Source organism: Chiloscyllium plagiosum, unplaced genomic scaffold, assembly GCF_037043375.1.
Source record: "Chiloscyllium plagiosum isolate Xiang-an unplaced genomic scaffold, Cpla_swu_hap1 HiC_scaffold_3, whole genome shotgun sequence".
NCBI classification, from domain to species: domain Eukaryota; kingdom Metazoa; phylum Chordata; class Chondrichthyes; order Orectolobiformes; family Hemiscylliidae; genus Chiloscyllium; species Chiloscyllium plagiosum.
In genome coordinates, this window is record NW_028270141.1 from 91,041,383 (window position 1) to 91,053,788 (window position 12,406).

Sequence of the window (12,406 nt, forward strand, 5' to 3'; positions counted from 1 at the left end):
TGAGAAGGAGACCTTGAGCTTGATGTTGGCATTGCAACATTTCAACATTTATATTGTCAGTAATGTGTCTGAGACAATGGTATATAGTGATGATAACCCATTAAAGTATTTGGAAAGATTTAAGGATAAATATTTCAGACTGTTTAGATGGAGCATATTATTGCAGGCTTTGAAAAGTATACACATGGCAGGATAAGACAATGTAATTGCTGATGCATTGTCATAACTTTGATGAAGGAAAATGAAGGCAGAAATAAAAGGACTGAAATAGAGTGTATTACTGCATATTTGCATGCTTAGAGTCAATATAATGTAGTGTACAAATAGCCTAAGACTAAAGGTTATTAAAAATGAAGCCATCTTTGCATATTGGTGGGTCATTTCTTTAAATCGGGGGAGGTGTAACAATATTATGACTTTAAGAGGCATATTTTGTCCTGGTTTTTTTGTGAAGAAAAGTTGAGAGAGGTGATGAGCAGTCTACTCAAAGCAAAAGAGTTACCAATTGGTGAAGACTTTGGGTTTTAAAAAAAATAATTGGTATGTTTTAAAAGTCAATTCTGGTCTCCCTGCCATAGGAAAAGTATTGTTGAATTTGAAAGGGTGCAGAAAAGATTTACAAGGATGTTGCCAGGGTTGGAAGGTTTGAGCTATAGGGAGAGGCTGGAAGGCTAAGGCTATTTTCCCTGGAGTGTGCGAGATTGAGAGGTGATCTCATAAAGGCTTATAAGATCATGAGGGGCAATGGATTGGGTAAGTAATCAAGGTCTGTTTCCCAGGGTAGGGGAGTTCAAAACTAGAGGGTATAGGCTGAAGGTGAGAGGAGAAAGATTTAAAAGGGACTGAAGGAGCAACATTTTCGTGTAGAGGGTGCTGAATGTCTGGCATGAGCTGCCAGAGGAAGTGGTGGAGGCTGGTACAATTACAGCATCTAAAAGGCATCTGAATGGTTACATGAGTAGGAAGGGTTTAGAGGGATATGAGCCAAATGCTGGCAAGTGGAACTAGATCAATTCAGGATATCTGTTTGTCATGGACAAGTTGGACCATATTGTACATCTCTCTGACTCTGTAATAGAATCAGCCTGAATGGGTGGGGTCAAACTCTCACAGAGCCATGACATTTCATTTTAGTTTTTCAGTAACAGTTGTGGGGGTCTTGAAGCTGGATGTGGAAGCTGGGGTTTCCTCTCCTTGTTATATCTAAAAGCTGGGGTTGTCTTTCTGCTGCTAGAATTGCAGGTAGGACAATCTGTTTTACAGGGTTTTCCTTTGCCAAGTCTGTATTTATGGGATGATACTATATTTGGTTACTAGTTAAATAATCTATTGTTCTGTGAAGTTTTCCAATATAGTCAACCTATTCCAATTTCTTCTTTCTTTTGTTGTATTTTAGCCACAGTGTGTGAATAAAGTATGTTTTGCGACAATTCCAACAGTTTGACCAATCAAATTGCATTCAGAATACACTTGCCTTTAAAATCAGAACAAGTTAGAGTCCAGGCTATTTTCTTAATGTATTTTGAGGGGGTTTATTTTGCTCCATCACACATTATTCTATTGAACTTTATTTCTTCCTGTACTCCAAAGTCCCTGGAATAAATGTCAATGTGTCATTTGTCATCCTAACTACTTGCTGAACCTGCATGCTCACCTTTTATCCCCTTTTATGAATACACCCAAGTCTGTCTGAAGAGTGCATTTACAGGTTTCATACCTTTTTTAAAAAACTGTTCCTTTTTATTTCTACTAACAAAGTGAAAAACCTCATGACAAACTACATCACCTGCCACTTTGTTGCTGATTCATTTCATCTGTCTATATCTCTTTGCATCCTCTTCAGAGCATACATTCCTACCAAGACTGGTATCATTAACAAACATAACCCCAATCAGAAAATCTCCTGTCAGAAATGCTAATCCCTGTCTTCATGTAAAAAGATGCATACAGCAATAGGGTTGTGATTGTCACTCGTCAGAAAGCCTGGTACATTGATCTCCATCTATTTGCTTTATTCCCCCAATCAAACATCTCAGAGATAGAATTACACACCTCTAGCACCCAGGCCTTCTGGCTCAGGAATTACTGCTGAGAACACAAGTCTGTCTCTGTCTAAGTTATTAGTACAGATCATAAACAGTAGAGGACATCATTCCATGATTCACAGCCTGCCCACTTGAAAATACCATGTTTATCCTTACTGTCTGTTTACAAAGTTTCTGAAGGGACCACACTGTGGTTGTGCAAACCATTGGTAATGAGTCAATCTTACAAGTTATGTGAATTCAAAACCACATTATATGTGCAAAGGTTCTTCTATTCCAAAAGAAACGTGAAGATCTGGGATAAGATTGTGTCACAAACAGTCAATTCCTTCAATTAAGAAATTGGATCTATTTCTGCAAGAGACAGAGGTCACTTCAAATCACACTGAACAGGGTCAGTGTTGTCTCTTGAACTAGCATTAACAGCATGAGGGGATCAAACAGAAATTTGCTAAATTTGGTTTGTAAAATTGCTTTAGTTATTTATTTTTTTGCTGCTATTAGGTCACACAGTTCCACCTGACAGTACCTTCATAGTGATTGCAATCTGCGAGTATTTCTCTCACCTTTGTCTCAACAAGTAATAATCCTAGATCTAGCCAATGATGTATGATGCATCCTGTGATCAAAGCTTTAAAATATACGCCTCAGGAATCTGGAGAGAAGGTGGAGCTACGTACAACCCAAGCTGCTATGAATACAAACAGCATCAAACAAAACTTGTGATTCAACTCTAAAGAGATGGTGCTCTGAACTGACAAAAGACAATTGGTTTAATACTGACATACTGTAGGCTGTGGAAACAACATACAACATGAAGGATTGAACAAAAGAGGTATTTATGGAAAGACTGAAGTGACCATGGACAAGATCAAACCAAAATTTGATACTTTTCTCAAAAGATAAAAGATAATTCATGTTAATATGTTTTGCATACAGAAAAGCATCCAAAGCTATTGAGGTATGTCAAGGAAAAATAGAATGGCTCCAGGAGGAAAATGCACAAAAATTACAGGTAAGGTGACTACTGTGAAAAATCAGCTAGAGTGTAAGCAACTAAATTATCAGTTTATCATTGAGCATTTACTTTTATGTTTATAACAGCCTGAATACATACATGGTTCATAACTCGGCTTTAAAATTTACTGAACAACATTTTTTGAATTTATGGCTCGATTTCCCTTTGAAAATGATAGTGAATAGTCAAAGGTTAGTGGGAGGCAGTCAGGACTTACTGACCCACAAAAGGCAGCTTTCTAAAGAGGTGATCAGCTGTCTTCAAGAAGAATTCTTCTTAAGAAAAGTCATGCTAAACTTGAGACATTAACTGTTTCTCTCCCACAGATGCTGCTGAGTTTCTCCAGCATTCTCTGTGTTCTCATCCTGAGAGGACAATTCGCGTAGTTTTAGTAAGTTGGCTGATCTTGGGCGAATAGCAGCAAACTTTAGGAAAGCTGTAATTGCCAGGATTGGAGAGCGATTAGAGATGATATTGGTGGTAATTTCCCCTGCTATGCTAATTCTAATGAAATAGTATGTAAGTCTATTTTCAAGTCTACTAGGGTTCCACATTTACATGTTCCCCTAAGGTCTACATTTATGTTTATACGTACTCACATAAACAAAAGATCACATTCCATATCCATAATTTGTACCATCTCGTCCAAAAAAAAGGTAAAAAGAATGTAGCTGTAGGCATCTGTGAGAGACAGACAGGGTGGAACTAACCACAACTTAAAGTGTTTCAATTCATTAAGTTTCAAACAGTACTCACTGTTTGTCAGCAAGTTTAATGAGGTAGTTCACTGAATTAATCAAAAATAGTTGACTTAAATAGTGCATGTTTGTGATAGCCCATGACTGTAAATGTTACTAGAAATTGTCATTCCCGAAGGACTGAAACTAAAGAGCTAACAGTTGCTTTGTTGCATAAACCTAAAATTGGTGAAAAAAGAGAAACACTGTTGAAGATATTTGTCTTGCATTCGCGAGGACAGAATTTAAGGAATCCTAAATCTCAATGGACCATCAATTTATTTGTAAATTGTATTTCAGTGTCGGTGTGATACCTGGCATATGGACCATAATTTCTGACAATTGGTCAATTACATCCAAACTATGTCCCTTCCATTGTCCACAAAAAGCAATGTAATAATTATATTCAAACCGCCGATACCTCCAAAGTTCAGAACATAGTGTTTACCATTAGGAATGGTTTAGTTAATTCTGGTTTGAATATAAACAAACCCTTGTTAGTTAACTGTAAATACCCCTACCAGTCAGACCATGATGCCATTGTAAACTAATCCTATCTGCCTGCACATGGTCTATTACCCTCTATTCCCTGCTGTTCTTGTATCTGTCTAAATGTATATTAAACATTGCTATCATAATATTCCCCCGGCAGTATTATCGGTATAAAAAACCTCTCTTGGGTAAAAATATCTACACCTTTCGCCGTAAACCTATGCTCCCTCAGAGTTGATATTTCCACACCAGGAAGAAGATTCTGACTATCCACCTAATCCGTACTTCTCATAATTCCATTTATTTTGATCATGTTTCCCCTCAGCATCCGATGTGCTACAGTAAACAATCTAAGTTTGTCCAGTCTGCCCTTATAGCTGATACTTTCTGATAAATCAATTTTGCACCCTTTCCAAAGCCTCTACATGCTTCCTACAATAGCCAGAACTGAGTACAATTTCCAAATACTGTTTTACTAAAGCCTTACACAGTTGTAGCATGACTTGCCAACTTTTGTACTCAGTGGCCCAACTGATGACGGTAAGCATGCCTTATACTTTCTTAATCTTATTGACTTGAGTTGCTACTTTCAGGGAGCTATGGACTTAAACTCCAAGATCCCTCTCTATTTTATTGCTTCTCAGGATCCTGCCTTTGACTGTATTTTTTACTCTTGCAATTGAACTCCCAAAATGCATCATATCACACTTGTCTGGTTTACATTCCATACACCATTTCTCCACCCAACTTTCCAATTATCCACATACTGCTGCATCCTATGACAAACTTCCTCACTGTCCAATAACTCTATCCATTTTCATGTCAGCCACAAACTTACTAATCTGCCTACCTACAATTTCATCTATTTTGTGGTCCCTTTTAACCCTGCTAATTCCTTGTTTAAGTTATTTCCTGCTTCTTCTATATTCCTCAACGGTCTTGTTTGATTTCAATTTCCTAAACCTTACATATACTTAATTTTTCTTTTTAATTAAACATTCAATATCTCTTGTTATCCAGGGTCATAAATCTCACTATCCCTATCTTTCATCCTCACAGGAACATACTAGTTATGAACTAGTAACTGACCACCTGACCTTTAAAAGACTTTCACATGTCAGACGTGGATTTACTCTTAAATGCTGCCCCAATCTAATTTCTTCAGTTCTTGTCTCACACATTTGTAAGTGATTTTCCCACAATTTAGGCAGTTTCAACTGAGGATCATCTTATTCATATCCATAACTATCTTAAAACTTATGGAAATATGATCACTCTTCACAAAATATTCTCTGATTGAAACTTCGATCACCTGGCTAGGTTCATTCCCAACACAAAGTTTAATATGGACCCTTCCATTGTTGGACAATCTACATATTGTTTCAAAAATCCCTCCGGTGATAATCCAGGAAATTATAGGCTAGTGAGCCTTATAGCATAGAGAAATAATTGGAGAGGATTCCAATGCACCGGATCCTATGTATCTGTCCCTCTACCAGTCCCACGAAATTGATGTTAATCTGCTGCCATGGTGACAAAGGTGATGCTTTCCTTACTAATACTAACGATTCACATGATCTTGTTTTCTCCTCAATCTGGAAGTCCACATTCAGCCACCAAAAATAGTTCCTGGCTATCTCATTCATTCGTACCACACCAGGATGTCTTGATACACTTGTTCCAGCACCTTTCCTCTTCATGAGGACGGATAACAAATCTAATTTCCCATGTTTTCTGGGCACAGAGGATGACAGACAGAATACTCAACTTTCACATGCTGTTCAGAGTTGGTTCATTCAAGAGCTGTGTCCTAGAATCATCTTGCAAGGTTGTCCTGGCTTTTCTGTATAAAATGGCTTTTCTGCAGTACTGCAGTGATTAGTTACCACAGAATATTTCTCAATAATCTAGACTTGGAAAAGCCATTCTATGTCTTTTTTTTGGTGTAAATGCTACGTTGATCCCATTCTTAGCCTTTGTCCTGACATTGATGAATTATGCAAGGTCTGAATATTTATCTGCATTTGATAGTCTGGTGAAATATTAAATAAAGTCAAATGCTTTAAAATGGATACAGCTTTATGGACAAGTGGGGAATGTATGTGGCAAAAATAAGAACGACATTTAAAAATTCATTCATAGGATGTCAGTGTCAGTGACTGGACCAGTGTTTATTGTCCATCTCAAAGGGCTCTTGATAAGGTAGTGGTGAGCTATCGTCTTGAATTACTGCAGTCCCTATGGTTATGAGGGAGTTCTACAATTTTGACACGATATCAGTAATGGGAGGCTGATACAGTTCTGAGTCAACATAGCATGTGATTTGGAAGGGAACATGCAAGTGTTAATCTTGGTGTTCCCATGTTGCCCTCATTCTTCTAGGTGGCAGAGGTGGCTGGTTTGAAAGGTGTTAATAACCCTTGGTTAATTGCATATTCTTGAGCAACTTGTGGACAGGATGCACTGCTGCTAATATACATCACTGGTGGATGGAATGATGTTAAATGGGGGCCAATCAAACACAAGAGTGTGGTGCTGGAAAAGCACAGCAGATCAGGCAGCACCCAAGGAGCAGAAGAATCAATGCATCTGCAAGAGCCCTTCCATCATCAGGAATGGGCTTATGCCCAAAACATCGATTCTCCTGACCTGCTGTGCTTTTCCAGTACCATATTCTCGACTCTGACCTCCAGCATCTGCAGTTCTCACTTTCTACTGCCAATCAGCCTGCTTTGCTCTTAAACGTATTCAGCTTCATAAATATTGTTGGAACTGAAGCAACAATGCAAGTGGATAGTATTCCATCACAATCCCAACTCGTGTCTTTGAGAAGTCAGAAGGTGAAGTACAAGCCACAGAATTCCCAGCTTCATACTTATTCTTATAGTCACAGAATTTATGCAACTGCTTCAGTTTGGTTTAAGGTCAAGGGTATCCTGCCAAGATGTTGATAGTGGGGGCATTCAGTGATAGTAGTGGCATTAAATGACTTCAGTGACAGTAATATAATTTAATATCATGTGGCAATTGGCGGATTCTGAGTTGTTGGAGATTGTCATTCCTTGGTACGTATTTATAGAACATAGAACATAGAAAAATACAGCACAGTACAGGCCCTTTGGCCCTCGATGTTGCGCCAATCCAAGCCCACCTAACCTACTCTAGCCCACTATCCTCCATATGCCTATCCAATGCCCGTTTAAATGCCCATAATGAGGGAGAGTCCACCACTGCTACTGGCAGGGCATTCCATGAACTCACGACTCGCTGAGTAAAGAATCTACCCCTAACATCTGTCCTATACCTACCACCCCTTAATTTAAAGCTATGCCCCCTCGTAATAGCTGACTCCATACGTGGAAAAAGGTTCTCATGGTCAACCCTATCTAAACCCCTAATCATCTTGTACACCTCTATCAAGTCACCCCAAACCTTCTTTTCTCCAATGAAAACAGCCCCAAGTGCCTCAGCCTTTCCTCATACGATCTACCTACCATACCAGGCAACATCCTGGTAAACCTCCTCTGCACCCATTCCAGTGCCTCCACATCCTTCCTAAAGTATGGCGACCAAAACTGCACACAATACTCCAAATGCGGCCGCACCAGAGTCTTATACAACTGCAACATGACCTCAGGACTCCGGAACTCAATTCCTCTACCAATAAAAGCCAGTACACCATATGCCTTCTTCACCGCACTATTTACCCGGGTGGCAACTTTCAGAGATCTGTGTACATGGACACCAAGATCCCTCTGCTCATCCACACTACCAAGTATCCGACCATTAGCCCAGTACCACATCTTTTTGTTACTCTTACCAAAGTGAATCACCTCACACTTACCTACATTGAACTCCATTTGCCACCTTTCTGCCCAGCTCTGCAGCTTATCTATATCCCGCTGTAACCTGACACATCCTTCCTCACTGTCAACAACTCCACCGACTTTCATATCATCCGCAAACTTGCTCACCCAACCTTCTAGCCCCTCCTCCAGGTCATTTATAAAAATGACAAACAGCAATGGTCCCAAAACAGATCCTTGTGGAACACCGCTAGTAACTGCACTCCAAGATGAACTTTTACCATCAACTACTACCCTCTGTCTTCTTCCAGCCAGCCAATTCCTAATCCAACCTCCAACTCACCCTCAATGCCATACCTCTGTATTTTTTGCAGTAGCCTACCATGGGGCAAGTATTGCGAGTATTACATGTAAAAGACAAGGAAAGAAAATCTGCTGTCCATAACTTGTATAGACTGTACATTTGACTCCAACCCCACACAAATGAGTTAAACATTTAAGTGCTCACTCAACCTATTTATCGAGCCACTTGGTTGTATCACGACCTTCTCAAAGTATTGTTACGACATGGGGGTGAACCTTTTTGCTGATTAAACCAAACACCCAGAAAAGGCAACCTTGCCTTGTAATCTGTTAAAGTATGGGTGACAGAGAACTCCCAAATTCCACTAATTAAAGAAAAATATCAACTTTAATCTATAAGTCTAAAAATAAACATTAAACAATAAATGTTTACAACTCTAAGCCTCCTTTCTCTTAAAGGTCTATTATCTATCTCCAACTCTATAAAAACATACTGAGCCAATAAAATGCCCCATTAAAATTAGATCAACTTTATTTTCAAAGCTACCCAGTGACTGTCAATGTCAGTCTTCTTTCAGCTACAGATCTCCCTGGGTCATCTTTGGTCTTTTGCTGCAAAGATATTTCATACGAAAAATGTACCGTTGATAGAGAGTGTTTTGAATGGCAATCTTTCTCTAGATGGCAGGTTGTCACTGTCTCTTTGGCTAGCTCTCAAAATTCCAGCTTATTTATACCCCAAACATCAGATCGTCTCATTGGTTCAATGTTGTCAAAACAGTAAAATTCAAATTCGATTGAGTTTTAGTATCCTGGGGACATAATTTAAACTGTTTGGTTAAATTCAAACTATTGTGAACATAGCAGCCAAATGTTACATATTTTCAATTGTCCAGTATACTCTGAGACTGCTAGTCAGTCACATGACAGGGGCCTGCAAACTCTCACTGCCAACAACTTTCACTCTCTCTTAAAAGTACCATACATGTCTTCAACTTCATAACAGTATTTAGGCTAAGCGAAATGTGCCAGCCTTTCTAATGATGGCTATGTCATAGGAATGTATTTTATAGAGGTTTGTTTTGAGATCTCAGTGGTCTTTGATGCTGTTGCAATGGTGAAGGAGCTGTGGTTTGAGAATCTGAACAATCACTTTTCCTTTCTTACAGGACACATTTTGACATCACTATCCAATAAAAGGATTTTACACACGCTCTTAATTTCCATCATTATTTTGGGATGCTCTTTAACATCATGGTTGCTGTATGTCAACCCATCAAACACTTGGATTTTTGGTCCCATATCTGTGACAAACCCGTTTATGCCTACAGAGAATGACACAATAGTGCTCATTTGGTTTTGGCCTTTTGGTCAGACATTTGAGCTCAATTCCTGTGAATCTGAGTTTAACATCCATGACTGTTATTTGACAGCGGATCGAGAGATGTACAGTAAATCCGATGCTGTCCTTCTCCATCATGGAGACATAAGGAAGGATTTGTCCAACTTGCCAACACAACCTCGGCCAGATTTTCAGAAATGGGTTTGGATGAATCTGGAGTCACCTACCAACACTCAACGAAATAGTGGACTTGACCAACTCTTCAACCTAACTTTGACATACCGGCAAGATTCAGATATTCAAGTGCCTTATGGGTCTCTAATAGAAAACAAAGTTCCATTAGATTTTAAGTTACCCAATAAAAGCAATCTTGTGTGTTGGATTGTAAGCAACTGGAACTCGGGTCATGCCAGAGTGAAGTATTATAATGAACTTTACAAATATATTAAAATCTCAATTTATGGTCAATTCCTCTGGTTTCGCCTGAGCAATGAAAAGTTGATCCCTACAATATCTAAATGTAAGTTCTACCTTTCCTTTGAAAACTCAATACATGAGGATTACATAACTGAAAAGCTCTACAACGCCTTGCTTGCTGGCACTGTACCCGTGGTCTTGGGGCCATCGAGAAAAAACTATGAAAATTACATTCCAGCTGATTCCTTCATTCATGTGGATGATTTCAAATCAGCTCAGGAACTTGCAGCTTACCTGAACATGTTGAATGATAATGAGGACTTGTACATGAACTATTTCAAATGGAGAAAGTATTACACAGTGCGGATGACTCATTTCTGGGATGAGCATGCGTGTAAAGTGTGTGAGAATATAAAACAGCATCAAGAATATAGATACTACTCTAATTTAGAGAAATGGTTTTGGGATTAAAGTTGAAAACGTATCTCCAAGACATAGTAACTATGGAATCCAATGGCCATTTTCCAAAAAATTATTTATTTCTTGATTTAAAAATGTATAAGATAGAAATTTGTTTTGAGTTCAGTAAAGTGTGAGGTAGTAGACTGCCTGCCCAATTGGAACACCTTCTGATATTCCATTCCATTTCAGCCCATCCAATACCACCAGTTTGCACATGTTAACTGAAGCAAATTCATTACTTTACATCCCAATTGGTTATGTAAGAATTCATCCTAGCTTTGACCCTTCAGTAGTGGATTTCTAAGTAGCAAGTCCTCATCTTAAATTGACTTCCACTGAAAAACAAAATTGCTTTACAATTTGAATGTTTTCATTTGAAAACTAACTTCACAGCACCTTTCCCTTGTTATTGTCACTTGTGGTACAGCATTAGAAAAAACAAATATTCTTTACTTGAAATTAAGGAAAAAGGTGTTTTTAAAAGGTTAAACAATCAGATTTTTGCTGGAGAACACTTTTTAAAATTATATGACACAATTTTTAAAAAGCTTTAATTGTTTTGTATCCACTGTAAATTTATAAAGACTCTTTTTGAATTAAGTGGCAATGGTTTTTTAAGTACTTGTAACCTTGATCCTGAATTTGCCACCTTATTGCTGTGATTACATACAAAGTGGATGAGCTGACTTGAAGGCTCATCTCTAAAGCTTCTGATAGTACTGTAATTCTGTGACTGACAGTATTCATCCTGACTCCCTTCCACTTCAAGCATTTGTTGCTCCTTTGACAACATGGCAACAAATAAAAGGTGAGCCTGTGGGACCTAGCTGTACCACGGCATCATCTATTTTCCTTTTTTCCTCTGCCTCTGCTGTTCAATTACTTGTGCAATTTGAAAGTGAATTCCAAATTCTATCAGTCAAACACTCTGTAACATTCCAAATGTGTGGTCGGTTCAAAATGGATTGGTCCAAAGAGATATCTGCAGCTACCAGTCTAACACTGGTATTATGTTGCACTGTATCTGCCAAACAAACAGGGTTATCTCAAATGGAATCAGAAAGTGCTGGAGCAACTTGGGACATGTGGTCTGTGACAAAAAAAAAACTGCAGATGCTGCAATCCAAAGTAGATAGACACGAGGCTGGGACATCTGGTCTGGCAGCATCATTGGAAAGAGAAACAGTTAATGTTGCAAGTGCAATGCCTCTTTGTTAGAATTCGAATGGCATCATGTTTGATTACCATTTGAACTTCATCTCAATCAAAAACAATTGCTTACTCCACTCCTTTCATACTGTACTCTATGCTTCATTAAGCAAGGATTTGATGTAATAAGTTCATTAACATGAATGCACTTCATATTTTTGTTAATCGGTTTTCTGAATCCTTTTCATTTTCTTCAGAATTTCATTGCTGCAGGTGATCAGCAAAAGTTTTCATCTTACCGATGTGACATTTGTATTGTCCCTTTTACCTGCTTTTACATTAAAACAAAAACAAAATTCTAGAAATCCTCAGCTGGTCCGCCAGAATCCGTGGAGAAAGAAACAAAGTGCAGAATATTACATTGTGTGGGGATCCTCTCCCCTTCCCAAGGCAGTACCGTTTGGGAACAAGCCAATCCCCAGCAGGTTGCGTTCAGCCATTTAAAGCTCAGCATGACCTTGACTGGCTCAGGGCGGGACTTTCACCCCCACCAAAGACTGCCACCTCTCTGATACCAGCAGCACCAATGGGTGCAGTAGCCACTACAGGGACAACAGCCAGCTCCCAACAGAGAT

The 12,406-nt window shown here is 38.8% G+C and overlaps 1 protein-coding gene across 2 annotated transcripts; it reads left to right on the forward strand.

The window, feature by feature from the left end:
* Positions 1 to 2,771: 2,771 nt before the first annotated feature.
* On the forward strand, positions 2,772 to 12,114 carry LOC122546648 (4-galactosyl-N-acetylglucosaminide 3-alpha-L-fucosyltransferase 9-like). Of its 2 annotated transcripts, XM_043685318.2 has the most exons (3): positions 2,772 to 2,880; positions 2,985 to 3,060; positions 9,571 to 12,114. In XM_043685318.2, the coding sequence occupies exons 2-3, from the start codon at positions 3,009 to 3,011 to the stop codon at positions 10,629 to 10,631; spliced, it is 1,113 nt and encodes a 370-aa protein (XP_043541253.2). In that variant the 5' UTR covers positions 2,772 to 2,880; positions 2,985 to 3,008; the 3' UTR covers positions 10,632 to 12,114. The 2 variants fall into 2 exon arrangements, with proteins under 2 accessions (XP_043541253.2, XP_087837614.1); XM_087981488.1 differs by having other exon boundaries at positions 2,818 to 3,060.
* Positions 12,115 to 12,406: the final 292 nt, after the last annotated feature.

What these genes read in the sequence shown, in the direction of transcription:
- LOC122546648 (XM_043685318.2), top strand. Translation starts at nt 3,009, where the DNA reads ATGTCAAGGAAAAATAGAATGGCTCCAGGAGGAAAATGCACAAAAATT. An exon ending in AAAATGCACAAAAATTACAG is followed by an intron (nt 3,061 to 9,570) that starts GTAAGGTGACTA and finishes CCTTTCTTACAG; the next exon opens with GACACATTTTGACATCACTA.